This window comes from Drosophila subpulchrella, chromosome 3R (genome assembly GCF_014743375.2).
Source record: "Drosophila subpulchrella strain 33 F10 #4 breed RU33 chromosome 3R, RU_Dsub_v1.1 Primary Assembly, whole genome shotgun sequence".
NCBI lineage: Eukaryota > Metazoa > Arthropoda > Insecta > Diptera > Drosophilidae > Drosophila > Drosophila subpulchrella.
In genome coordinates this window covers 9,514,902-9,542,272 of record NC_050609.1, presented here as the reverse complement: position 1 = coordinate 9,542,272, position 27,371 = coordinate 9,514,902, and the positions used below count along the sequence as shown (strand labels likewise).

Here is a 27,371-nt window from a genome sequence, read left to right as displayed (position 1 = left end):
TTTATGATCAATAAACAATAAATCTTTTGCATATAAAAACGTTTCTAGATATTTTTATTCAAGCGGTTGGGTTTTTGTCAGTGGTCTATAGCCAGATTTGCGCAGCGAAAAACTCTTTGTGTTGCCAGAGCGCTTACCTAGAGGCACCAGAAAAAAAATATGTCCCCATGAACGATGGGTCGGGATATTTCTGCTAGCGACCTCTACGATATAGCGAGGACTAAGCTGAGAAAAAATCAATACTTTGTTGATCCAAGATAAACATTTTGTGGATATGATATTACAAGGATTATTACCACCGCACCAGAGATCGGCTGATATAACTAGGCTTTGCAGAAAGAAGATCTGCTTGGGATGTGCAGAAGCTAAAAATGTTGGGTACCGCAAAAGTAGCTATAGATTTTCATTAAACGTTTTTATTTGGTCCTACTCGCCTGATAAACATCCGGCATTCCCAAAACCAAATGCGTATTTGTTGTATCGTTTAAGAATACTTAAAAATAAGGTTACGTCATGCGCGGGTCCATAGGGGGAGATTTTGGGGACACATTCTCCCTCGGTTAAAGAGTGATACGAAATGTGGTATTCAAAAAGTATGCAACAAAAATATTAAGAAAACTTCCCACGACAAAAACCCCTTATCCACAACTGGGTTACGTCATTAAAGCAGTAAAGAAATTAAAGATAAGCAAAAGTTCAGAGTTATTATTTATGATATTTATGTGGATGTTTTATGATTTTGTGATTATAGGATTAATATACATAAACATGTACGTATACATTAACGAAGTAAATAAAGTCTGTTTTTTACCAACAGTTTTATGGAAAAATAAGGTTTATACTACGATCTTGATATCTATAATTTATTGGCGATCAAAGACAGGTTAAATTCTTATGATATAGCCCAATTAATATCTTTTTAAAGAAATCCTCTGCAACGGACACCTTGATTTCGAAATTTCGGATCAATTGTCTTGCAGTCTTCGCATTTGAGACTTTCCTAAGCAAAAGAACGGCATCCAAAACGCTGGCCGATCAAAATTCCAAATATTTCTCAATATTTTTTACCGAGCGAAAATAGATTTTCATCTTGTTAGACTTTTGCTCTTGCTGCTTGTCGCTATTTTTAGCCGTGTATCTGACGGATACACAGATACAGCCGAGAGTGCTGTGAGTAAAAAAATAAATTGAATTTAAATTTAAGAAGGAGAAAGAAAAACGCATAAATTTCACGAGAATGCAGGCGAGAGAGAGCAGAAGCACGTAGCTTTTGGGGAAATTTTCAGGGAAATTTTTGAGATCGCCGAGCAAAGTTTCGAAAGCGCTTTTGCACATATATATTTATATTTAATGGGAAATTTTTGAGGCGAGAAATTATTCAATACTGCGTTGGTGTGAGCCTCATGTGTGTGTGTGATTTTCCGATTGCCAGTTTGTCTGTGTGTGTGTGAGTTTTTCAGTTTTTCCGAGTGGCAGTGTGCGTGTGCGTTGGATCTTGGGGTCGCTTTCTGGGCTAAGCAACTTGGTCATCATCAGTGTTCTCGGGGTTTCGACAGCGTATAGTGTGTTTGAAACGCTAAGGTTGGTCACGCCAGGATTTCACCCGACAAAAATTAACTCAAAAATAATATAGTTAAAACGCTCGCCTTTGCAGCTAACCAAATTGGTATTTTCAACTGTTTTCGAGTGAATACACAAATTGTGAAAAGTGCATTGCATTCGAATGCAGGGAAAACTAAATATTTCGAATTTTCCCCAATCAAAATATGGAAAACTTAAATAATACATCAAAAATAAATGTGCATATGTATATGTGTCGAGCAGTCTGGATTAAGTAGTTTACAAAATCTAAAAAAAAGTGAAGAAAATTTAAAACAAGTGAAAGAATGGTATTTCATACCTCAAAAAAGTCTTTAAAAACTATTTCAACCATTCCGAAATGGAATGCCTATAATAATTTTTCGGACATTTTAAAAATTCGCTTATAAGGAATTTTGTAACTAAATCTGACGGAACCAATACCATCCAAATATCTGTGTGTGTGAGAGAAAATTTTTTTGCACACACACATAAGCGTCACTCGGAAAGCTTCACACGAATAGGACACATATACATATGCACTTAACACACCTATTGGCACGCACAATTTTCACACACACACACTACCGATAGAGTTTTCCTCGAAGAAAATTCTTTAAAATTAACTGCAGACAGACACCTGCCTGTCACACACACATACATACTTACCCATTTATTTTTAACTTTGGCTGAAATTTAGACGAAAAAGCTTTTCCCTCTAGCTTTATGTGATCTCATAAAACGAAGGCAGTCGAAAATTGTAGGTATTTATCCTTGAGATTGTTTTCGAGATATGGGCGAGAGAGATATTTTGGAAAATATTAGAGATTGAGACGATTCCCAGATGTGGATACATATCGTATATGTCTGGGGATACATATATGCATGGCATAGACACCCACACAAAATTGGGGATTTCAGAACAAATAAATATTTTCTTGCCATTTTTGAACGATTTCGAAGGGCAAAAAATTTGCTTTCTTATAGATATATATTTTTGAACTGATTGAAAACTTAAGTACTTTTGGCAGACAACCAATTATTGGATGAGGTGCTAGGAAAAAGCTTTAAAATCTATTATTAATTAATTAAAGTCTTCAGGAAGATATGAAAAAATTATACATTTCTTATTATTATATTACTGTATGAGCACCCACCTTGATTATCTTTTCTCTACCCTATAAATCTTCCTTCCAACAATGCCTATTCTGATAGCTTTTTGGGAACAAAACACTTTAAAGTATCGAAAGACCTCCAAGATATCAGCAACTACAACATAAATGACTTTGTCCCACTTTCGGTGGAAGCAACATACATAGATACACGAATAGATACACCCACGCACCAAATGACCCCAAAGAATTGAAAACTTTTCAAATTGCAATCTCTTTGTGGCTATTTGTGTGCGTGTATTTCGAAATAATAGGGAGAAACTCTAGAATTACATTTAGCACACAATGTCCAAAAAAGCATTTCTCCTATGCGAGTGGACTGGATATTTTTTCTCACATGCAAAAGCATATAAAGTTTATTTTTAACCCTACAGAATCGTGCAGCAAATAAATATATAGCTCACCGCCAGATCCGGATTCGGATTCAGAGTGGGCGTTTTGAAAATGGAAAATGAAAATTACGTGAGATCTTAAAAATGCTCGGCGTAGCCAAACAAAATGTGTTTACATTTAAATTTTCAAATTTATTGCACTGATACCCATTCACGGCACACACATATATATGTACATATATATTTAGTTATATGTATCTACAGATATAGACTTTGATATATAGAATACGCCTGGAACATTCAAACAACCCGATTTTCAATTGCATTCGTTGAAAGCCTAAAATAATTAGGTGTCAATTGAAATACTGCAGGTTAAAGAAAAATGTTTATTTATATTCTTTTAGTTAAGTGGAACCTTGTAAAGAATGTTATGAAAAGAAACCGGAAAGTTTTAAGTTCAAAAGATTATGATCTAATAAAATCGTTACTTACGAAGAGATAACTCTTTTAAAACCCTTTCTTTATAATGATGGGTTAAAAGCTTAATTGAAAGAAAATGTAAAACAATATATTCCCTTGAGACCTACATTAAATGTTTTAGAAAACCGAAAATTCGAAAATAATTTAATAACATTAGTACGTACAAGAAAGAATGTACTTTTCATGCTTTGCAGTAATACCATACAGTTTAAAACACAAATAGTACAATATATTTATGTTCTAAAACCAGCCTTCCAATCTAATCCTTATCCCCTGCCACAGTGCTTTTTCCAGTTTTCTTTCTCCTAAGCCAACAACAAAAACACAAACACCATGGACGCCATCAAGAAGAAGATGCAAGCGATGAAGCTTGAGAAGGATAACGCCATCGACAAGGCCGACACCTGCGAGAACCAAGCCAAGGATGCCAACTCCCGCGCCGACAAACTGAACGAGGAGGTGCGCGATCTGGAGAAGAAGTTCGTCCAGGTGGAGATCGATCTGGTCACCGCCAAGGAGCAGCTGGAGAAGGCCAACACCGAGCTGGAGGAGAAGGAGAAGCTCCTGACCTCCACCGAGTCCGAGGTGGCCACCCAGAACCGTAAGGTGCAACAGATTGAGGAGGATCTGGAGAAGTCCGAGGAGCGCTCGACCACCGCCCAACAGAAGCTGCTGGAGGCCACCCAGTCCGCCGATGAGAACAACCGTATGTGCAAGGTGCTGGAGAACCGCTCCCAGCAGGATGAGGAGCGCATGGACCAGCTGACCAACCAGCTGAAGGAGGCCCGTATGCTCGCTGAGGATGCCGACACCAAGTCCGACGAGGTTTCCCGCAAGCTGGCCTTCGTTGAAGACGAGCTGGAGGTGGCTGAGGATCGTGTCCGCTCCGGCGAGTCCAAGATCATGGAGCTGGAGGAGGAGCTGAAGGTGGGTTAAACTGGTTGCTTAGGGTTCAAAAGATTTTGAACATTTGGACTTTTCTCATAAGGGCCATAAAGGTTTCTTATTTTAAAGGAAAATTCTTCTTTTCACCACCTCTCAAAAGTTATCGAAAATTCACTTAATCTCAAGATCTTATAACTAAGATTAATTTTTACCGGCTTGCGAGACTATTTCATTTCGAAAAACTATGTCGAGAGTGATATCGTATTGACTTTGATAACGTTTTTCTTGAATAAGTGAAAAAACGTAGATTCAAGAGCTTATCTTCTTTTTAAGAATATTTTCATCTCGAAAAAATGAGAGGGCGTGTTCTTAGATTAGGAACATTTGATTTTGGCATTTTTTCTATCAAACTTTTTCTGCCTGTTCTAAAATATGGTTTACATATGAAATTAGGTTGTCGGCAACTCTCTGAAGTCCCTGGAGGTGTCTGAGGAGAAGGCCAACCAGCGCGTGGAGGAGTTCAAGCGCGAGATGAAGACCCTGTCCATCAAGTTGAAGGAGGCCGAGCAGCGCGCCGAGCACGCCGAGAAGCAAGTGAAGCGCCTGCAGAAGGAGGTCGACAGGCTAGAGGGTATGTATCGTAGTCTTTACCCCCTCACAACACCCATTCAGCCATCTCCCAAGGAGGCATCTCTCCACGAGACGCCAGAGATGATGCTGTCCGCAGGAAGTGATCCGACTCGATCAGCCGGATTGCTGGCTTCAACTAATGCTCGCATTGTATTTATCGCCATACGGATATTAATACTCTTACTTAGTACTCTGCTTTCATTAATTGACGTTATATAGTACATCCACCCATTTCGCTCTCGCCCTCTTTTAATTATCTCCATATATATTTGTATAAATGAACAACAAACAAAATGCTTTTTGCAGACCGTCTCTTCAATGAGAAGGAAAAGTACAAAGCAATCTGCGACGATTTGGACCAGACATTTGCCGAACTTACTGGATATTAAAAAAAAGATCGAAACAGAACTCACACAGAGCCCCTTCCCAAAGAGAAAAACAAACAAGACAACACACCTTCAGTACTCCCCCACAGTTTACTATATATATTTATAATTTCTTTAAAGATCCCCCGACAGTTTCAGTGTATTTACCAAACACCCACCCACCCCACACACTTCTGTCACCACCCACCATACACTGTAAATAATCTGTTTAGTCTCGCTTGAATGTGGCCACACCCACAGTTCCCTACCAGTTTCCCACGCCAGTACACTGTAAAAATAAGTTCAGATCAAGCCAAACCAAGTTGCAACTGTAGTTAATACAGGTGAATTTATCAATGTACATATTGTTGTTAATTGTATGCCAGATTCTTACCCGTTTTGATGTGGCATGACCTCTTGACCCGTCTCGCCTGCCCAGAATCTCAGCACTCAGATCAGCACTCAATCTCAAACTATGTGTATCTCTGTTCTTCTTCTCGTCGATCATCCGTATAAGTCTAAGTCCCGTCCCGAGTCATTAAATGATATTCGTTTCGAGCTGATTTCGCTGGGCCTTGGTTGAGTGAATCTCTCATTTCCGCACAAGCCAAGGATTTCTGCAACGATTGGTTGGATAGATCATGGCTAGATCCCGTAGAGCACCCATTAGATAACGCCCTAGCCCACGCACAGAACCGCTGACTAATCCATAAAATAGAAACGCTTGCCAGAACAGCGTGTCACTAATCAGAGCCGAAGCTCCAATTAAAGGATCTATAAACTTAAAAAGATAAGAGTGGAACCTATATATCATCTATAAGAAACACCTCGTTCTTAAGTCTGTAGAATCTTTTCTCTAAAGAACTCGCACAGTGTAAAGTTTAAGTGTTCTGTGTTCGATTCATGTGTTGCTGTGTGCTTAAACAAGAGTTTTGAACATTTTCTAATATTTTTACCATAATTTACACTCCGCAGACGAGTTGGGCATCAACAAGGACAGGTACAAGTCCCTGGCCGACGAGATGGACTCCACATTCGCCGAGTTGGCTGGCTACTAAAATGGCCAATAGTCCCAGAAACCAATACCAAAACCAAAACAACAACATCGAGCAGCAGCGGAGGAAGATGGAGACGACGAGGAACTCTACTAATTGTAAACGAATATCTCAGATTGATTTTGCTAGCGACAAGAACTGCAGCCTCAGATACCAAGAACAACATCCATTGTGTATACAATTCTTTATAAATCTATATATTTCATAATAAATAAATAACAACAACAACCAGATCAACAACAGCAACCAACAACAAGCATAGATTGTGTAGAGCCAAGGATAACAGCAAATGGAAACTCTATTATTTTATAAAAAATAAAATTATCTAAAAGTAAAACGTAGCAGAATGTAAAAAAAACCCAAAAACACGAATTTTGTATTTTTAAAGCCAATGTTTAAAAATATTAAGAAGTCAGGTAATACGAGAGAAAAAGATAGGGAGAGTGCCCGAGAAAGAGACAGAGAAATATCTAAGAATTTAAGAAAGAAGCCTGCTTCAATTTGAATTTATATCTTACAATTACACAACAAACAAAAAACACCCACAAAAAAAGTATAAAAAAATTTATAAAAACTTTGCTAAAAAAAATTATATGTTTGATGTTTGCTTTCAATGATGCATAAAACTGATTTTCTTTGCCCGTCAGCGAACTCCGCTGAAATTTGTAAGAAATTTTCGGGTTTCAGACGGACTTGGCGGTTATGCAAAGTCGGTTTTGGTTTTTTCAATGATTTCTTGCATTTTTGGGAAACCCCATGGATGCTGAACCGAAATAACCGAGTTCGATGTGCGTCATCACTTCATCGACGATGGATCACGATCCGCAAATCGAGGCCTTCATTGCAACATCGTTAACATCCGCTAATTGTCAAAGCAATGAATAATGAAAGTTCAGAAATACCTGAAATAATATTTATTGATTTGTATCTTCAGGGTGAATTCGTGAGATCTCTAGTAGATGTGGGCAGTTCACTGTTTGACCATCAATAATCCAGTTGAGGCCGAGTTCGACACGGGGGTCTGCTTTCTCGGCCAAATGGACTCGCCTGGTCTTCTTTTCTTATAAATTAATCTTTAATTCCCCATCTGGCCACTGGGGGGATCGCCCCCTCGCTATGTGGTGCCATAAAATAGTTATTAAAACTTTAAGTGGTGTGTTAAATTGCACACTAAAAAGCTCCAGTCATTATTTACATAATTTACTTGATGGTATCAATGCTGGCAGATATGTTTATCTCATGAGAGTGGGGCATTAACTGGAAAAGAAAAAATGCCACTTCAAGCTTAGAAAACTTTTTTATTATAACAAAACTAATAAACTATGGATTTAGCTTATCTTTACTTTTTCGCGTGTCTTGGACGTTCTACAGTTTAAAAGACAAAACCATTAAAACTGTAAGTGGGTAATGGGTACTGCAGTTCTGTTTTTTTATGATGTATTCTCGAAAAACAAGAGTATATTTAAATGGAAACAGAAGAATAAATATGTACATATTTATGATAAGATTAAAATCTGTTTTTCAAGATTGAAATCTTGTTTCAAATCTCAAAAATAGGCTAAAACAGCCTTATTAAGAAGTTGAGTTCAGGAAATATCTTCCAAAAAAGTAGAGCATATCCATATGAACTAGGCATCCCAACTCCATTTCTTAAGACCATTAGTTTTCGCTTCAATTGACAGCCCCATAAGCCCCGTCAATTACCTAAGTCTGGGGCCAATTTGATGGAGTGCAAACATTGGGTCGGGCCACAAAAGCTGCGAGAGATACACTGATGCCGATGAAAAGCCCAATGACTTACATTTGCCAAGAGCCAACCGAAGGAGAAAGTGAAATTTTGCATTTCTCGGCGGCTGGCTGGCAGCAACAACAATGGCTCCGAGGTCTGGGGTCTGGGGTCTGGGCCATTGCCATTGGTGGTGAGCGGTACGGAGAGACCAGCTTGGACCGGCTGAAGGCCCAAAGTCAAGCTCAGCCGACTTCAGTCGCGGTTTTCAGCTCGACGCAAGCGAACGGACCTCTAAGAAAAGCGGACGCTGCTTTAACCGCACGGAAAACGCAACGAAATCGAAAGTGTGTGCATAGCGCGCGACTTGAATCGCCAAGTGCTTCGTTCGGGGCGGGGGCAATATACCAAACCATACCCATCCGTCAACATTACGTGTCATCATGCCGCCGGCTGGCCAACAACTCCGGCTTGCAGCCCTTGTTTACCTGACTCTAGCTCTGGGACTCTTATGCAATGCCAGCGATGTTGAAACTGGGCAAAGATACGCCAATGAATCACTCGCGGAGGCAGAGGCTCCCGGCTGGTCGCAGTTTCTCGAAGATTACGTCTTGAGGTGGGTCTAAGAAGCAATAGGAGATAACATTAAGTAAATCCACCCCCGCATTTTATAGCCAAGGTAGCAGTAGCAGTGGCCAGCGAAAGTCCAAAGACCTGCCCTATATGGGTGGGGATATGGGCATGAATGGTCCGCTCAACTATCACTCATCCGCCTACAAGCGACCCGGCAACAACATCTACATAACCAGGAGGATTGGCGAGGCGGTGGAGCTGGAGCCCCATCTGCGAAAGCCCGTGGAGAGCCAGAGTCCCATTGTGAGCCCCCAATTTCGACCTATGACCAATCAGATGTTGCACCAGCAACATCAGCAGATGCAGCAGCAACAACAGCAGCAGCAGCAACAACAGCAGTTGCAGCAACGCCAGCAACCTGGTTTCTTGCAGCAACTTTTTGGCATAGGTGGCAGTACCGGAGGCGGTGGAGGTAATCCTCCCCAGCAGCATGTGCGACCTGTGCCGCTGCAGCAGCAGCAGGCTCCGCAGCAACACCTGCAGCAACATCCTATAGGCGGTGGAGGTGGCCAGCCAACCACATTCCGAGCTGTTTCCGAGAACGATCTTTATCTGCTGGGAGCCATTGAGAAGTTGGTATATCGAGTGGGTAAGTGCTGAAATCAGATATTTCTCAAGTATCCAAAAAAAGAAAAACATTAACCTTAAACCCTTTCAGATTATCTAGAAAGTCGTGTGCGGCGCTCAGAGCAGTTGATCTACTACCTCATGGCCGGCAACAATCAGAAGGAGGTGAAGGATCCCTGTCCCACGAACTTCACCCGCATCAGCGACAACTGCTACTACATCAACAGCCAGCAGCAGGTGAACTGGAAGACGGCCAACTCCGCTTGCAAGGGTCTCAACTCGCACCTGGCCGAGTTCGAAAAGGTCTCGGAGAACGAGGAGATCATGGCCTATCTGTTAAACCAACCCGCCCACAGGGGTCGCGATTACTGGCTGGGCGGTCTGAACCCGGGACTCCTCTGGATCTGGTCCAACTCGGCCAAGCCAGTGAATCCCAACATGAATCTAACATCGATTGCCATGACCCAGAAGGGTGAGAACTCCACGGCCGCCAATCTGGTAGACAGTTCGGAGAAGGCGGCGGAGGAGGTGGCCGGCGAGGATGTGCTGAACAACACGGTTCAGATCGAGGGCAAGGGTCGCTGTCTGCGGCTGAGCTACAATGCCGGGAAGCATAGCTATGTGTACTACGGACAGGAGTGCACCTCGCGACACTACTACATCTGCGAGCACGAGGACAAGACGCTAGACAACAAGATCAAGAAGATCGCCCGTGAGCTAAGGCTTTTCGAGTGAGGATGGGATCCAATCCAATCCGATCCTCATGTGATACTCGCAGTTACCTAGCCATATCTATCGACTAATTTCGAATGAATTTATTCTTGTGTTACACATTAAATATTTATAAATATTTATACAATTAATAAACATATCTGATAGTTTTCAAAACGTTTTAAGGATACTTTGTTCTTGCACAGCAAAGCTTTAAGGGATTTAACCAACGAAAATTAACAGAGGAAATAAACAAGATCGAGAGTGGAACTGGGTTCCGTTGCTAAAAGCGGAAAGTATACACAGAGATCAAATCTAGTCCGGATAAAGGTAGTCCTGCAGTATGTTCTGGAAGGCTATCTTGATCTTGCCGCGATCGCGCCCATTGAGCTTTTGTATATCGGGCAGCAAGCTCATCAGAAACATGGCATCCGGATCGGACTTGCAGTCGCACAGCTCCACACCGCCGTTGGACACCGATCCGCTTAGCGGGTTATTGGCTTCCATGCGGGAAGGAAGCGACGAAGACGGCGGCACCTGTTGATGTCCTCCATGCACATGGTTGTGCCCGTGACGTTGACTCAGGTAGCTATTGCTACTGCTGGGTGCATTCGGAGTGGCCACTGCTGCTGTTGAAGGTGTGGGCAGCTCCACTTCCGATAGCCCGGCATTTCCCGGAACTCCTCCTCCGCCGGCGTGAGTTGTGGTGCTGACCAGATCCGCTGGCTTGCTAAATGTGGGACGCACAAAGGAAATGTTTGGGTGGGCAGCCGGCTGCGAAGGGAAGTTCACGCTGGGCACAGCTGCCGTTGAAGACTGGAGCTCCTGGGAGCGCGGTCGAATCGCTCCCCGCATCTCGTCGTGGTACGCGCGCATCTGCAAGCGACCCAAGTGCACTCGACTGGCGTGCGGCTGCTGGTTGGCATAACGACGCTGAGCCTCCGCCGACGAGGAACTAGAAGTGGGCGCCATCTTATGTGGGTCCTGTTCCTCCGGCTCATCGTCATCCGGCTCGTGCGCCTCCTGTTCATATTCATCAACCGGCTCCTCGCACTCCGACTTTATGTCATTGCTATCCAACTGGCTGTGATAGCGGCTGTTCCGCTGTTGTTCCTCTTCTATGATGTCCTCCAGCTCGGAGTTGTTATGCTCCGCCTCGTCAAAGTAGTCCAGATAGTTGTCCAGCTGCTGAGCCGGCGGTGACTGGTGGGCGGAGGGAGTGGGCTGGACACCACCGCTGCTGCTGCTGGCCGGGATGGCCACCGATCGCTCCCTCTGCATGCGATTGGACAAGCTGGAGAGGTGTGCTAGGGCGTCCTGCACCTGGGTGTCCAGGGACTTGGACTGCTGGTGCTTCTTGCGCAGATAAGGATGCAGGAAGAACATACGGTCGAAGTAGGACCAGCAGGGCGGCACCTTCTCCTCCAGATAGTTGGTGTACTCGCGCCGAAAAGAGATGCGCAGATTAGTCCACTTGGCCAGACTGGCGCCTGGATTCTTTTCCAGCTTAAGGTCCACCTCGCGCCAAAAGTTCTCCACGTACGGGCGACAAAAGTAGTACTTGTGGCGCGGATTGTAGATGGCCTCGTCGCGTTGGACAATGTCAATCAGCTTGAAGACCTCCTCCGTCAGCCAGCGGGAAGCACTGCAGCTGGCATTTGGATTGCTGGACACGAACTGGCTGCCCCCGAAGTCGGTCGTCATCATGGGCTGGCTGTTGTGGCTCCTAGGCACCCGGTCCAAACGATTGACTTTCAAACAACGTTTCCAGTGCTCGCCATGATTTTTGCAAAATATTTTTATTGTTTTTCCCAAGTGTTCTTTTAAGTGCTGTCGATGGTTCAGCGGCGAACAAAACAGGCGGCGGAACTAGTTCCAAAGCGCAGAAGGTTTCGCGAACTAAGACCGTTTATGCGTTCTCAAGTTTGTATGGAAAATGGGAGAAATATTAAGTAAAAAATAAGTATTCCTATTTCTTAAGCTTTTAAAATAAAGAATTAACTAATTAAAAATGATCCACATAATGCTAAATACTGCTACACGCTTATAAGTCACACGCGTGTTTGTAGACAAACAACTGAAAACAGGATTTTCACTATTAAGCACCATTCAAACAAACTTTCAGTGTTTGCCCAATTGTTTCTTTTCTTGAGATTTGGTACGAAAACAGCATCCAAGCACTTGTGTCAATATTTGATGCACCGAAAATTAAAAGTATAAAAGCGAGAAATTCTTTCACAGAATTATCACTGTTGAAACAGAGTACTCAAGATGAAGTTCTTCGCCATCCTTTTCCTTCTGTGCGGCATTGTAGGATTTGCCGTGGCCGAAACAACATGGACGACGGAAGCTTCTGATGCCTACAGTACCTCTAGCGCTTCATCTGTCCCAGCAAACCCCTGTGCAGGTGGATCCAAAGCGTTTTGCGGCAAAAAACTTTACTTCTTTTACTAAATAAGTTTTAAATCTAAACGTAAAGGTACACAGTAAAAAACAGAAAATAGTAATATTTTTTCTTGTTCTTTTTAAGTATTCTCAAAATCATTTCGAAATAAAGTCCGAGCGTATTTTATTTGATAATTAAAATACATTTTTTATAGGGGTCCTAAAACATCCTTATGTACTGACTGCGTAGAGCTGATTAAAATTGCGATAACGATAATTGGACGAAAAGATCAATAACAGTGCTCTCTTTAAAAGCAAAAACATAACTTGTTGTATACTACCAATGTTAAATAACTGCTTATGTTAACAATGAAAAATCCACATCCCAAGTTAGGACAGTTTTAAACTAAAAATTCCACGATATTTTAAAAAAATGTTAACAATACAGTGACCAATTCAGAGATATGTCATTTCTATTTAGTTCACTGTTCAGCAGCTTGTAATGTACATTGTACTCTGTATTACTATATTGTGTTTTTCAAAGAAATATCATAACGCCAAGTACAGAAACTCTGCTGCAGAAACACCCTCTGTCTGAACAGGCATCTTTTATTCTTCTACGGTCACACTGCAGTTCGTGCCTAAACCGATATTTCGATAACTACGCAATGGAGGAATTTTTGAAGACGTTGTTTGTTTGATTTTCTGCTCAAACTAGCTTTTCTTTCTACTGCTGCGTAAATGCTGCCTTTTGTACGAATTTATTCTGGATATTGACAGAGCAGATGGCTCTGCAGGTAACAGTAAATGGAAAGTTCGGGGCCAACTTGAGGAGGCCCGTCAGCCGACTGGACGATCCGGAGCGGGTGCGCAAAGATCTCGAGAGTCAGCGTCGCATAACCCGTTTACAGCAGGTAAGCCCTTCAGAGCCCATTGCGCAGTAATTACAAGACTGACCGCGACCCAATTTCCCACCAGGTGCGTGAGAAGTCCAACCACCTGGCACGCCACATCCGCGAGGAGGTGGCCGCTGAGAAAAAGCGTCAAATCGACAAACTAGAGCAGGTCAAGCAAAAGGAACTAAATGCGTGGCGTGAGCATGTTTTGGTCAAAAAGCACCAGGACTACCGCTCGGCCATTTTCCAGGTGGGCGCCGCCCATCGTGCCGCAAAGGAGGAAAACCAGCGCATCGAGCAGCAGAAACAGGAGAGAATCGAGAAAATCAAAAAATGCCGCAAGCAGGCCTTGAAAAGATCGGGAAAAACCAGTGTGGAGTTGAGAGCCACAAACGGAATGAATCTGAATTCGGAGGGACGTGCGACGGCGGGCACCCAGACGCCCTTGGTGGAGGACAAGGAGAACCGACTGGCCAGCGGTTGTCATAAACCCTGCTGCAAGGGTAAGCGTAAAAGAACTGCCAGCTGCAGTTGTGCCACCACCGACGAGGAGGAGGATGAGGAGGGGGAATCCTCCCAGGACGACTCATCCATCCTCATCAGTGAGAGTCCCATCAGCAACCGGCGTCTCCAGAAGACACCCCCCGTAATCCTTGACGTGGAAATCAATGAAACCATTTCCGAAACCCACAAAAACCCTGAAGGTTTGGATATCAACGATCGTTTCATTCAAACCAACCGCAAATTTAGCCATGTGGTGAGACCTAGTGAGTGTGGTGGGGAACCCCAGCGTCGGCCGAGATTCACCCAGATCAGCGATTTGGTGAGGAGAACCGAGACTACTACTACCATACGAAATGATCCAGGACAAAGGGATGCATTATCATTATCTCCACCTCCTAGTCCCACCAAATCTTTGCCAAGATCACCCAAAAAAAATATAGATCGTGAGGAGACTGTGCCAGCTGCAGCGCCCAGAAAATCACCCACTAAGGCAACTAAAGGATCGCCCAAGAAAACAACAACAGCATCACGCATTCTGCATACAGCTAAGCGACCAGAATTAAAATCAAATCCAGCTCCTGCCAAGGTTATAGATGCGGGAATTCGAAGGGCTCAGAAGGCTAAGACCCCAGCAACTCTTCCCAAAGTGACAGCCATTCATAAGACAGCACCAGAGCCTCCACGGAATCTACAACCCATTCCAGAGCAAAACATGCCACCCATGCCAAATCCAACTATGACCCATTGTTATCCTGTGCCGCAGCCTCAGCCATATATGCACCCATATTCCCAACAGCCGATGCAACCATATGCGATGCCATATTCAATGCCATTTCCCATGCAACCACCATATCAACAACCTCATCCGATGTTTGCACCACAGCAAATGATGTCGAATCAGCCAGCTGTACATGTTCCCGCTGTGACTGCTCCGCCAAGCACTGCCACCCAGTCGACCGTCTCCACAACCACTTTTGTCATGTCCACGCGGCAGGATCCCAAGGCAAATCAATCTGGACGCGTTCAGTTTTACGATCATGGCAATAAGTACCATCGGACTTATGATGCACCAACGCAAACTGTTCAGTGCAATGAGAAGGATGCAGGCCAACTGACTGCAATGGACCATGCTCGCATCGAAAATCAACTGAGGGAACTGCGGGAACAAGAACTTGACAAACTCAGGTGAGAGTTCGATTTAAGTAGCATATTGTGAAATATTTTAAATTAAAATATATCTTTAAATAGAAAAATTAGCAACGATCGTGGTCAGAAGGCTCTGGAGCGCGAGCAAGTGCGTCGGGATTGTGCGGAATTGACAGAGAAACTGGATGCCCTAACCCAACAGCAGCCACAGCTCTTGCCCAGCGATGTGAGTGATATAAACACAACTCTACTTCAACTATCTAATGTGTATTTAAACCCCACCAGGCCAACATTATACCGAGCCATCGGTTCGCGGATGTGGCTGCCAGGCGAGAGCAGAAAATGAACGAGGCCATGGAACAGATGCTTCTACGACCGGCTATAATCACATGCCCCGAAGTGCGCACCAAACCCATTCCTTCAAACTCGGCTCGTAGCAAATCCACCGCTCCAGCAGCACTCAATGTGGGCGAACCTCCTGTTCAAATGGGTCGGGATAACCTGGGCAGCACAGAGAGCTGCTGCTCCATCCTTCTCGACTATGTTGATGATCAGAGCAAGCAGTTGAGGTCCGACCTTAAGGCCGAGCAGTCCAACTCTCTGAAGTCTATGAGATTGCGAAGTTTGCTTGAGCGCATCGAAAAGATCCGAGTCCAGCTGTTGGAGGAGCTGAAGGCGGGTGAGGCAGTAGGATCGAGGAGTGACAATGCCCAGGAGATGATCGATAATATACGTCAAGAGCGAGCGGATATTCTATCGGAGAGAACCAAGACGCTGAACGAACGAGAATCAGATCTGCAGCAAAAGGAGGCGATTCTCGAGCAGCGCCTAAGGAAGTTTTATAAGGAAACGAAAAGTAAAAAGTCCAGTGAAGGAGATCAGGCAAAGCCATCCTCAAAGGACGACGGGCCACTGGAGATTATTATCAAAGTGAAGAGCGACGGCACTGTAAAGCAATATGTACCGAGGGGTAAATCTAAAGCCAAATCAAAACCGGCAAACATCGAAAACGAAAAGGAAGTATCCCTTGGCTCAACAGAAAGCACGCAACGCGAGGAAGCTGAGAAGCAGCCAGAAAAGGTAAACGGAAAGCGATCCTTGTCACAAGAGCATCGTCAGATATCAATAGATTCCAACTCCACCGCCTATCGCAGTCTGCCGCCAGTAAGCTACAAGAGCTTCAATCCGGGAGTGGGATCCATGCCTTCTCCTCCGACGGCTCCTGCAGCCGAACCATTGCATCCCTTGGTTATTCAATATATAAATCGCCTGCTTGGAATGACCCGTCACAGCATAGATGAAATGGGTGTGAGTTCCTCCTACGTTGCCACACCTTCAACATCGATCATCAACTCATCGAAAAACGTAACGCCTTGCGTCGAGCCTGAAACAGAAAGAACTGATGGTACTCAGGATGATGAGACTGCAATCAATGAACAACGCATAGAACGAGTGCAAACTTTCATTGCCGACAATCGCAGCTTTATCAATGATTTGCAGGACTCAATACGATGTCAGCAGCAGATGCAGAAGGAGCAGCAATCGCAGGACAAAGAAAAAAGTGTGCGAGCATTTGATCAGATATGGAACAAGCGATTGGCCAAGAACCTTGAAGAATGTCAGCCAAATAGGAAGGAGCAAGAGCAAATAAGACAAATGATGCAGAGACAAAGGGAAAAGGCGCCTTCTCAGGGAGATAAGGTTAGGCAGCAGCGACAGGCAACAAACGACAAAGTGCAACAACAAAGAGATCAAAAAGGAAAGAACAAGAGTCCTGGCGGGATATCCTTAAGCCTGCCAACCGACGCAGTCAGTGGCAAAAGCACATCACGCTTTGTGGCCGAGAAAACGAAATCGCAGTCTACCAGCGAAGAGTCATCTGCCCGGAATATGGAGCGATACGCGCAGCTCACCGAGAACTGCACCCAGCGGATTGCCGAGCTTACGGATCTAATCACTAAGGTGCGTGAGGAGAAGCAGCGACTGGTGGAGGTCACTCTTACATCGAACAGCGATGGCGAGCGTCAATCCACAGAGTATTTTGAGCTCCCAACCGGACAGCAACAAACCAGATGCCGAACCATGTCCGATCGCAGCGATTCCCAAACGCCTTCCACATCGGAGGCGTTGCCCCTGCAGAAGCATAAACCCACAGCAGCCAGCAGGGATAGTGGCATCGCGGACTCGCGTCCAATAACGGCCCAGGGACAGGTTAGTGTGGACGTTGAACCAATCTCGTTGAATTCCTCAACGCAGGGCAATACAGCACGCGGCCGAGTGAAGGCTCCTCCGGCCACAATTCGGCGCTACAGTCCTCAACTTAATGCCGAGGATCTGGCGCACGAGCTGTCAACGATCACAGAGGTGGAAACGCCGGGACAATCACATATTGTGGCCGCCACACCAGTGCCCAAGCCCTTTCCCAGTTTTGATCAGTATGCCAGGGAACTCCAGTTGGATCTGGCCGGGTTGGATGCGGATCAGAGCCAGCGCCTGCAGAGTGAATTTAATGAGTTGATTCATACTATTAATCAGCGCACTGAAGGAGCCGACTACCGTGAGTTTCCTAGCATAAATGCCTATCTCCATAACATGACTAGCACCCGCATCCACCTGGAGATAGGTCAGGACGCCACCCTGTCACCGGGAGAACTGATGCGGCAACTGCGTGTGGTCAATGATAATATACAGGACTTCCCAAAACGCAGAGAGTACTTGCAGAAACTAATGGCCAAGCAGCCCGCCGATCAGAGGGAACTGATTGACAGTGCCAGTATCGAGCAGGATTCTTCGGATTCCTTTAACGTAGAGCAAGAACTGCGTCAGCGAAATATACTGAGGAACTCATTTCGACGGGGTAATGCGACTGACACCACATTGACTGGTCAGGAGGTGGCCAGCAGCACGCGGCGGGAAAGCGTTGCCCCGGTAAGAAACGATCCACCCAACGAGAGTGGAATTGACCCCCTCTCCGGCAGCAACTTTTCCAGCGATGGCGAGCGTAGAGCTCAGTGCTGGCATGCCACCATGCACCAGAGGCAACAGCAGGCGGATGAATTGTGCAGCAGCACCACCACATCGTCGCCGGAACGGCCTTCACGAAAATCGAGGCTTCGTGGAGGTCAGGAACGCAGTTACAGGTCCAAGGACGACTCCTCGGTGCAGGATGCGAGTCAGATAGGAAGATCCCTTAATCTAAGAGAATTCCTTACTCGGGAGCTTCGCAAACACCAAGTGCACAACGGCGAGACTTCAGAGAGTTCAGATGAATCGTTGAGGGGTCATTTTCTCAAGTCCGTCCTGCACTCACTCTCGCCCAGCAGCAATACTCAAACACCAGGCGTGGGTCTAAGCCATGCCACCGGGGCAACCAACGACAGACAAAAGACCTCCACTCCAGTGGGTTCGTTCCTATCCATTCCAGAGAAATCCGGGTCCGTTCACAGCAATGGCACCCAACTATTCTCCGGGGAGAGTCACATCTCCCTCGTAAACTATCCAGATGGCACTCCACCCATTCCTTATGAACAAAAAAGTAAACAGAGTACAAATCAAACTGGCCAATCCTCAGGTCAAATAGTATCAGGTGTAAAGACAACCCATCGAAAGTCACCTCGAAAATGATCGCATAACGGTTGCTCATTTCGTTTACTTAGATTTGAAATTGTATAATTGATTTTTATGACAATTATTTATATTTTAATAAACTTTGCAATTATGTATCCAAAAATGACCATCAAAAACGATCGCATCAAATTTGCTCAATATGTATGTTAGGCTTTAAATTATATTACCAATGTTTATGAAATTTTTTATATTTTAATAAACTCGGCAAATATTTATTTAGTATCTATCTAGTGTTTTGAAGTACTTTGGCTCAGTACTATGCACAATCACTTGCAGTAATGTACAGAATATATATACAGTATATATTGGATGATCTAACTAATATGTGGTTAAGTAAAGAGTAAACCACTGATGTTTTCAGGATTTGTCATGTTATGAGTTGGCGTACTTTTCACTGGCAATCTACAATAAAGTTTTCATACATTTAACATTGCAGTCCCTGGTGTGGAGATTACATCTAAGTACAATACGTATAAGGCAGCACATCTAGACTTTTCGTTTACAAACTTAACAAGACTAAGTACATGAACCATTGAAAACATAAAAAGTGTGTATGTGATGTGTGTGTGTAAAGGAAAATCATTTTGGTTCGGCTTTCATTTTGGACAATGCTCTGTTTCATCAGGGAGCCCAACAGCTGCAACCTTGAGACATTAAAAGCACCAGATTTGGGTAAATGCGATTTCCGATGGACGCATCGATGTGTTACCGCTTCTCACTCCCGTCCTTCGTCTTCCTCGCGATCTCTCTCGTCCCGCTCCCTCTGCATCCTCTTGTGACTGTCACTGGCCGTCTTTTTCAGGGCTTCCGCCTCTCCGCCCGTGGCCTCCACCATTTGCCGGAGATGTCCTTGTGACTTCTTCAACAGCAGATACGGTACATCAAATTCCACTGCCACGCCAGCATCCATCACGATAATCCGATCCGAATCCATAACTGTGTGGAGTCGGTGGGCCACGGTGAGCACCGTGCATTGCTTGAACTTGATGCGGATGGTGCGCTGGATTAGGGCGTCGGTTCTAAAGGATTAGATGGGTATACATTAGTTCTGTGGAGTAGTACATCCCCTTGAAAAACTCACTGTGGATCTACATTGGCCGTGGCCTCGTCGAGCACCAGAACCTTGTTGTTTCGCAGAATGGCTCTCGCCAGGCAGAGCAACTGCCGCTGGCCCACGCTGAAGTTGCTGCCCCTCTCCGTGACCATGTAATCCAGGCCGGGAATAGCACCCCGCAGCTCCACATCCTCCAAAGCGCCCCATAGCTCGGCATCCGTGTACCGCTCGAAGGGATCCAGGTTGTAGCGGATGGTGGCCGAAAACAGTACGGGATCTTGGGGAATAATCGAGATGCGGGTGCGAAGGATCTCCAATGAAATCGATCCTGTCTCTATTCCATCGATGAGTATCTCTCCCTCGATGTGTGCCAGCCGGAACAGAGCTCCTATCAGCGATGACTTTCCGGCTCCTGTACGTCCAACAATGCCCACCTTCCAGCCCGCCTCGATGACGAGATTAAGGTTCTTTAGTATCGGCGATCCATTGGGATCGTAGCGACAGCTCATGTTGCGGAACTCCACCTGTCCACGAGTTGGCCACAGCAACGGTGGAGTCTTCTCGCTCTGCGCCGGCTCCTGTTCCAGTTCGGTGTATTGCAGAACACGCTCCACGCTGGTCATCTGCTGCAAGGACTCTGCCACCTGGCGCACTCCATACTGCACCATTCCGGTCAAGATCATGGCCTGGGCAATGGCCAAACCCACGTTGCCACTGTATGTTGCTGAAAGGATAAAGTACAGATAGTGATTAAGCTCTAACCTAATCAATAAAATCCTGAACTCACATTCACTGGAGATGATGAAACTGAAGGTAACTGCGGTGAGGAAGACACAGCTGACACAATCCAGCCACAAGCCCAAAGCCGTATTCACCGCCATGGTCAGTTGCCACACGCTGCTGTGCACATCCTGCAGCAAATCAAACTCCTTGGCCACCACTTCCTGCAACTGGCGGGATCGAATGATGGCCAAACCGGAGAGGGATGCACTCAGATGGGAGAAAACAGGACTACGGCAGATGCCCTCCAATCGCTTGAGATCCTGAGACGGTCGCAGGTACAACTTCAAGATGAGTATATCCACAACGGCCACCACCAGCATGGCAGCCACCAGAACGGGATTCAGGATACTAATCACAATCAGAATACCAAACATAACCAGGGCAATCTGGATAAAGTCCATCATGGCCCGTGGAAGCAACTCATCGATGGCGCCCATATCCTTGGAGAAACGATTCAGAATCCTGCCCGAGGGAGTGGTGTCAAAGAATCTCATGGTAGCGTGCAGGATGCAGGCGAACATGCGATCGTGCAGCACTTTAGAGGCATGCATACAGATCTTGAAGAACAGAAATCCGCGGAAAGTGGACATGATCACCACAGCAATGATCAGACCTCCGTAGATGTACATGCACTCGAAGGTGGTGAAGCTGGTGGCCTCTCCCTGTGATCGCTGGTGCTCCTGCTGTGTCCAGATGTTGGCAAAGTAATCCGAACTACTGCACACCACCTGGGACATGATCATCACGAACACCATGAAGCTGAAGCTCAGGAGAGTGCTGCCCGCATGGAAGTACTCGTACCAAACGCGGGGTGATATGCCACCCGAGGCTTGGGCCTCGGCCAGAGCATCCTCATCCACTTCTTCATCCAGCTGCGCACTATCCAACTAAACAGGTTATCAGGTAAATTAGCAGTTGATAAGGAATAACCAAGAAAATATAAAACCCACCGATTTGCTGCCATGAACCGAGTTACTCTGCTTTCTCAACTGCTGATACCCATCTTTTTCGCCATCGATAAAGGGTATGTCCTCGTCGTCGCTTTCTACTGAATATGCACTTAGCGTGGATGATTGCTGGTGACTGTTTTCCGCCTCATCCTCCTCCTTGGGTCGCTCGAGCAGCTTTGCGAAATCCAGATCACTGTTGACCAACTCCTGGTAGGTGCCCTGCCTCAAAATCCTGCCCTGATCCACAATCACAATGATATCGGCCTCGGAGAGGAAGTGCACCTGATGGGTCACCAGTATGCGAGTGGCCTTCAGCTGAGCCAGGCGGCCTCTGGGTCCAATCACCTCATCGAACAGATGCTTGCCCACGTGGGCATCCACGGCACTTAGCGGATCATCCATCAGATAAATTTGCGCCTGCTTGTAAACAGCTCGAGCCAAGCTAATGCGGGCTCTTTGACCTCCAGACAGGGATGCTCCTCGCTCCCCGACCACAGTTTTGTCTCCATTTGGCAGCTGTTGGAAATCCGTGGCGAGGGCACAGCATCGGGTTACCTCCTGGTAGCGTTTCCTCTCATACTCCTCGCCAAACAGAATGTTATTTCGAACGGACCCCGTAAAAAGCCAAGGTTCCTGGGCTGCATAGGAAAGGTCTCCCTGGATCACTACTCCACCATCGATGACCGGTAGTTCACCCAGGAGCAACTGGAGGATGGAACTCTTTCCAGCACCCACGGGTCCAATCACCGCACACAATTGCCCCTTCTCAATCTGGAGATTAATGCTTTGCAGAGTCTTCTGGGGCTTCTCAATATCCCAACTGGCATTGATATCCTTGATGGTTACAGCTCTTGAGTCTCCGCCATCCTGATCTTGCTTGTGGGTTAATCCCTGCGTCCGCTCCTCACGTCCCTCGAGCAAAAGGAAATCCTGAATCCGACGCAAAGAGACCAGGGCCTCTGCTCCAAAGCTTACAGCAAGAGGATACCAAATGGCGGCCACCAGTTGCAGGATGTTATAGTAACTGGCTGCGGAGAACACAAAATCGGCGGTAATGGTCTGTCCCATTAGAGCAGCCGCTGCCAGGGTGATATACAGCGTGGATCGCTCCGTGAACACCATGGTGCTGAGGTAGAAGCCTCGCAGGTAGGATGCATAGCGAATCTGTTTGATTTCGCGGCGCCGAGCTTCGGCCACCACCGCCTGAAAGGGTTTCTCCCAGGCGTACATCTTGATCACCTGAATGCCCTGCACCAGCTCATTCATGATGCCCACCCTCGCGTCCGTCCGCTCCGCAATCCTCATGCGCAGCACCGAGGTTACCTTGCTCAAGGCCGTTTGCACGGGTATCGTTTTCAGTAGCAATCCCACTACTCCCACAATCGCCGGTATGCCAATGTTCAGCCAAATCAGGTAGCACGTGAGCATCGCCTGCAGCGGCATTATCCAGATCCAGTGCATGAAAATAAAACCATAGTCCAGGCGATTCACGTCATTCGAGAGCAGGTTGATTAGGTAACCAGCCGGTGTCTGGCCAGCCGTTTTCATCGAGAGGCGAAGGGTTTTCCGGTAGATTAGCGAACAGCAGGCAATTCGCATCCGAGCTCCCATCAGGCGCTGGCGAAGATCGACGTGGTGCAGCAGGAAGCAGCAGAAAAGCGTCGAGGTCACCAGAAGGGCACCCAAGCTATATGTATCATTCCACATGTAGTCAGTAGTCTGATCCAGTATACTTCGCACAATCGTTGCATTGTGGTCTATTTCCTCTGTTGCAGGTTGAATGGGCTCCTTAAGGGGATCTCCCTTATCCAAGGAATTAGGGGAGTAGACTGAAATATGTTTGATTTAATAATAAATATTATCAGCAACCTAAGATATTCAGTATCGTCTTACCATCTCCTGCTGATCCGCTAGCATCGGCGACAGCCTGACTCATCACATATCTTCCTATCGAGCGAGCAGTGCGATTCAGGGAATCCGATATTGACAAATCTTTGACTTCGACAACCCCAACTTCCGCAACATTGGCTCTTTGAAACTGAATCAACAACTGCGCCAGAACAGCTGGAATCAAGGTCCTAGGAATGGAGTAGCATTAACAGATAAGCCGGGTATTATTACACTTCACACTCACTTGATCACTATGTAGATTAAGCAAATGAGGCCATTTATGATCGTAGGCCATAGAAAGCAGCGAAACAGAGCATTTCTGAGGTGAGGCTTCTGTTTCTTCCGATGGGATCGTTCCAGTTCCTTAAACCATTGACTGAAAAATATTTTTCTTTAATACAATGTTCTAAGAAATATGTAAATATTTTCAATTTCGTTGTGTTACTTGTCACCGGATATGGGATACATATGTGTATTTCCAATACTTACTCCTCTAAGCGGTCGCCCAGCTGTTCAGATCGATCATTCTTGAGACATTCCGTCAGGTCATCTGTATTAAGGCCTCTACGGGATCCCCGATACAATAATGGAATCGCCCAGGCAAATATTAATTGTGATATAATATTGGCATCTTGGCGCGGGTTTTTGCGCTTGGGTTTGGCGCTACTATCCATTCTATCATATGGATAGATAGCTCCCGTCAAGATCTAATTCTACGTCTACCTGCAATCGCAAACAAACTATAACTAAACTCATGTTAAATATTTAAGACCTCCAATGTTATTGGCTTAAAGATAAGAATACGTGACTACGAGTGAACAATTATTACCGAAAACTTTGGTTTTATAACATTTGAAGGCCTTTATTCAGATGTGAGATAAAAGTTAAATCCTTTTATTTTAATTATTATTTTAATGTAAATTAATAATGACAGTATAATAAAACATAATAAATTTTAAAAACAATTTCTCTGTTTCCGTATTTGATTTGCGTATATGAAATGTTTACTGTATTCTCTCGCATTCACATGTCTAAATGATAGAGTCAAATGAAACAGGCAGACTATTCATATAGTCTAGTCAGAGCTACTTCCTTATCAGCAGGGACCTTGACCAATAAAGGCAGTTTCCACACAACAAAATGACGTTGTAATCATAAAAATAAGAAACTAAGGGAAATAAAAAAGTTGTCATTTTTTAATAGGTTACCATAAACTAGGGTCTTTATCTATACTTGTCTGATAAACTTAACGTGTGACTAAGGTTTTTTGGAAATGGAAAGATTTCTAAGATTCCTTTCTTTTAGGGATAAAAAGTGTATTTGTTTGGGTTTGTAAAGTATAAATATGGGTTATATAAAGTATAATTGTGGGCTTATAAAGAAAGCGTCGCTCGAACATTGCTCCGCATTGACTAGACAAGGGTCAGTCCACGATATCGGTCGTTAGCTTATAATACTTAAGCTATTTGCTGTGTCTTGTACTGATAGCGTAAGACACGACTCGCGTAAATCAAAACGCATTTGTGATGCACACGGCATTTGCACATCTTCGTATGACAATAATCATAATGTTTATTAATTGGTAAGCAAAAGTCCAGAGACCTCAGATAAGCAAGACCGGCATTAAGGCACGTATTTTGTTCTAGTAAATATAAACGTTTTGTACGAAGGTTATGAGCCGCTGTTGAATGCTATGACCCAGTTATTAGCAGCGGAAATTTCACTTTTCAAATTAAAACTTTTTCCAGCAAACTTCAAAAGTGATTGACCGGGATATGTTCATGTTCCGCAGTTGCACAATGTTACAAAGTAGATACCCAACGCCCTTTAAATGCGTCACCCCTTTTCGATTTAATAGATTTAAATTGTCTAGGCGCAGCAAATAAATTAATATGAAGATGCCAATGAATATAAGAAAGGAGATAAAAATGAGTGAGTTCTTCGCGCTATACATCTCCGCTATTCGATATACGCAATTAAAGCTATTTACAAAGTTTGGAACTGATAAACATTGTCTGAGATAGCACCATTTCAAATGAGCTAAAAACGGCCCTCATTTTTTTTATCTCTATTATCTCTGCTTGTGCCTACAATTATTTATTGTAATTATTTCTGCCTGTGGCTTGTTTTTAATATTATTTCAATTGTTTAGAACGAGTTTTGTAAGCAACAACTGTAACAAGCCATACGACGTTTCTCGTTTCATACATTTTTCAAACGAAATTTAATTTATAAACACGCTAAATAAACACAGACATACGCACACCAGCATAAAGATAACTTTGGTGAACGAATGTGGCAACAGATTGTTAAACAGTGATTAATTTATTAGACGATATCGCAGAGTCATTTAAAGTGAAACTTGGAAAACTGAAAGTAAATAAAAAAAAAAAATTGAAAGTAAAGTAATTTAAATTTTAAATTTAAGTAGTGCCTAGCACTTAGCAGTACTGTTAAAAAATATAGAAGATAAAAAAAATGTATATCATTCAATTATTTTTGTTATTAAGTTATTCAAACACTGGAAAATCTTCCTTTCTTACGTTCTTGTTTTTAAAGAGTTGGTCCTTAATACAAAAGAAGCACCAGGAGTTACTAAAAAACGTTTATAAAATAAGGAGCTACAGTTAGTGGAACCAAAAATCATTATTTGACTTGATATTAATCTAATCAACTAATCAATTTGGTTTCTTCATGGTATTGAGGTCCCACTGTGCACACACACATGCTAACAACGAAAAGCACTGGGCCAATCGGCGACCCCACAGCCAAACAAGTGGTTGTTGGCCGGTCGTGGTAGCAAAGGTGCTTAAAGTGGGGCTATTTGATGGAAACCCGGCATTCCAATCGTTTCCACTGTAGCTTTGCATATGGAAAACATTCCACACTATGCCTACAATGGTAGAAACCAAATTTAATAACGGTTAATGACGCAAATGCGAAGGGAGAATTGCAGCAGCAGCGGCAGACGGCGACATAACAGCACATTGAGCATTGAGCACCCGCACCCAGACTATCAAAAACAAAGAGTCAAAGGCGCAAACACACTTGCAAATTTACAGTATATACAGAGATAATTGTGCGGCACTTATTACGCGATTGTGCTGGGCTCCAAAATTTTTAATTCACCGCTAGATTAAGTCAATTGATTAACACTTACAGGCGCTACCGGAGCGTTAATTGGTTCCCACCACTGTTGTCTATTATTGTACCACTCGAAATGGTCGCGACCGAGCAGCACGTGCAGAAATAGTACGAATACCAGTGCAGGACGCCGACTCACATACACGCACACTCCAACGAACCAAGGAACCAACGACCCCAGGTGCGCCACACACGTTTGTCTCTTTCAAAAGTTGGGGACCGACTGAGAGCTTTTGGGGAAGTGAGCGCCAAAGTAATGCGTGAATCTCAGTTGTTGCGGACCAAGCGGGAGAGCACTGGGTTGGGCTAACCTCTCTTTTACACTGCGCTACAAAGTTTTAGGTGCGAATAAAATAATACAGGACGATAACGCACAGTTTTACTTATATATTTTCAAAATTTTAATAACTTCGTTTTCTTATAGTTTTTTTTTTTTTTAATTTTAAGTATTTTAAACGTATATCACCCATACGCAGAGTTGCCGTTGGTCATAAAGGGATAATGAAATAAAAATATGATTAAACATTAGTAGATTGATTAACATTTTCAGAGATGTGTAGTTTTTGTCCTAGTCTCAAGATTCCTCTACTTTTAATATTTTGTCTGAGCAGTATTATTTCAAGCAACTTAATTATGAAGTATGGATTATACTTATATTATATATGTCAATATGAACCATACTTAAATCAAGTATGGGTCTATTATAATAATTGTAACAATAATGGGGCGATACAAGTTATACAAGTTCTTTTGGTGCTCGCTAAATATTTTTTTTTTATTTTTCGCTAATTCTATTATATATCTAGACATTTGTAAGGTATATAATAGACTTTTTCGTTTTTCTTCGCAGCGTTTTTC

At 44.3% G+C, this 27,371-nt stretch overlaps 6 protein-coding genes across 9 annotated transcripts; 4 read left to right on the top strand and 2 right to left on the bottom strand.

Annotated features, from left to right (window-relative positions):
• Positions 1 to 1,431: 1,431 nt before the first annotated feature.
• On the top strand, positions 1,432 to 6,866 carry LOC119549840 (tropomyosin-2). Of its 2 annotated transcripts, XR_005219432.1 has the most exons (5): positions 1,432 to 1,581; positions 3,845 to 4,489; positions 4,901 to 5,078; positions 5,384 to 5,786; positions 6,418 to 6,866. XR_005219432.1 is itself a non-coding variant. In XM_037858139.1 (4 exons), the coding sequence occupies exons 2-4, from the start codon at positions 3,896 to 3,898 to the stop codon at positions 6,498 to 6,500; spliced, it is 855 nt and encodes a 284-aa protein (XP_037714067.1). In that variant the 5' UTR covers positions 1,432 to 1,581; positions 3,845 to 3,895; the 3' UTR covers positions 6,501 to 6,866. The 2 variants fall into 2 exon arrangements, 1 of the variants encoding a protein (XP_037714067.1); XM_037858139.1 differs by lacking the exon at positions 5,384 to 5,786.
• A 1,673-nt stretch (positions 6,867 to 8,539) lies between these two features.
• On the top strand, positions 8,540 to 10,202 carry LOC119563216 (myb-like protein P). Its single transcript, XM_037876513.1, has 3 exons — positions 8,540 to 8,839; positions 8,898 to 9,445; positions 9,515 to 10,202. Exons 1-3 carry the CDS (start codon positions 8,667 to 8,669, stop codon positions 10,156 to 10,158), a joined length of 1,365 nt encoding a protein of 454 aa, XP_037732441.1. The 5' UTR covers positions 8,540 to 8,666; the 3' UTR covers positions 10,159 to 10,202.
• A 34-nt stretch (positions 10,203 to 10,236) lies between these two features.
• LOC119563215 lies at positions 10,237 to 11,973 on the bottom strand. Its single transcript, XM_037876512.1, has one exon. It carries the CDS (start codon positions 11,839 to 11,841, stop codon positions 10,450 to 10,452), a length of 1,392 nt encoding a protein of 463 aa, XP_037732440.1. The 5' UTR covers positions 11,842 to 11,973; the 3' UTR covers positions 10,237 to 10,449.
• A 432-nt stretch (positions 11,974 to 12,405) lies between these two features.
• On the top strand, positions 12,406 to 12,588 carry LOC119563464. Its single transcript, XM_037876872.1, has one exon. It carries the CDS (start codon positions 12,406 to 12,408, stop codon positions 12,586 to 12,588), a length of 183 nt encoding a protein of 60 aa, XP_037732800.1.
• Positions 12,589 to 13,043: 455 nt separating this feature from the next.
• Positions 13,044 to 18,914, top strand: LOC119545784 (serine-rich adhesin for platelets). Of its 2 annotated transcripts, XM_037851656.1 has the most exons (5): positions 13,044 to 13,433; positions 13,498 to 15,104; positions 15,168 to 15,291; positions 15,351 to 17,622; positions 17,689 to 18,914. In XM_037851656.1, exons 1-5 carry the CDS (start codon positions 13,305 to 13,307, stop codon positions 18,687 to 18,689), a joined length of 5,133 nt encoding a protein of 1,710 aa, XP_037707584.1. In that variant the 5' UTR covers positions 13,044 to 13,304; the 3' UTR covers positions 18,690 to 18,914. The 2 variants fall into 2 exon arrangements, with proteins under 2 accessions (XP_037707584.1, XP_037707583.1); XM_037851655.1 differs by having other exon boundaries at positions 15,351 to 18,914.
• LOC119545785 (multidrug resistance-associated protein 4) lies at positions 18,869 to 26,724 on the bottom strand. Of its 2 annotated transcripts, XM_037851657.1 has the most exons (8): positions 26,530 to 26,724; positions 23,859 to 24,092; positions 23,614 to 23,745; positions 23,373 to 23,557; positions 21,480 to 23,308; positions 20,534 to 21,416; positions 19,774 to 20,470; positions 18,869 to 19,711 (listed from the first exon to the last, which is right to left on the bottom strand). In XM_037851657.1, the coding sequence occupies exons 2-8, from the start codon at positions 24,041 to 24,043 to the stop codon at positions 19,408 to 19,410; spliced, it is 4,215 nt and encodes a 1,404-aa protein (XP_037707585.1). In that variant the 5' UTR covers positions 24,044 to 24,092; positions 26,530 to 26,724; the 3' UTR covers positions 18,869 to 19,407. The 2 variants fall into 2 exon arrangements, with proteins under 2 accessions (XP_037707585.1, XP_037707586.1); XM_037851658.1 differs by lacking the exon at positions 26,530 to 26,724 and having other exon boundaries at positions 23,859 to 24,115.
• Between the last annotated feature and the right edge of the window lie 647 nt (positions 26,725 to 27,371).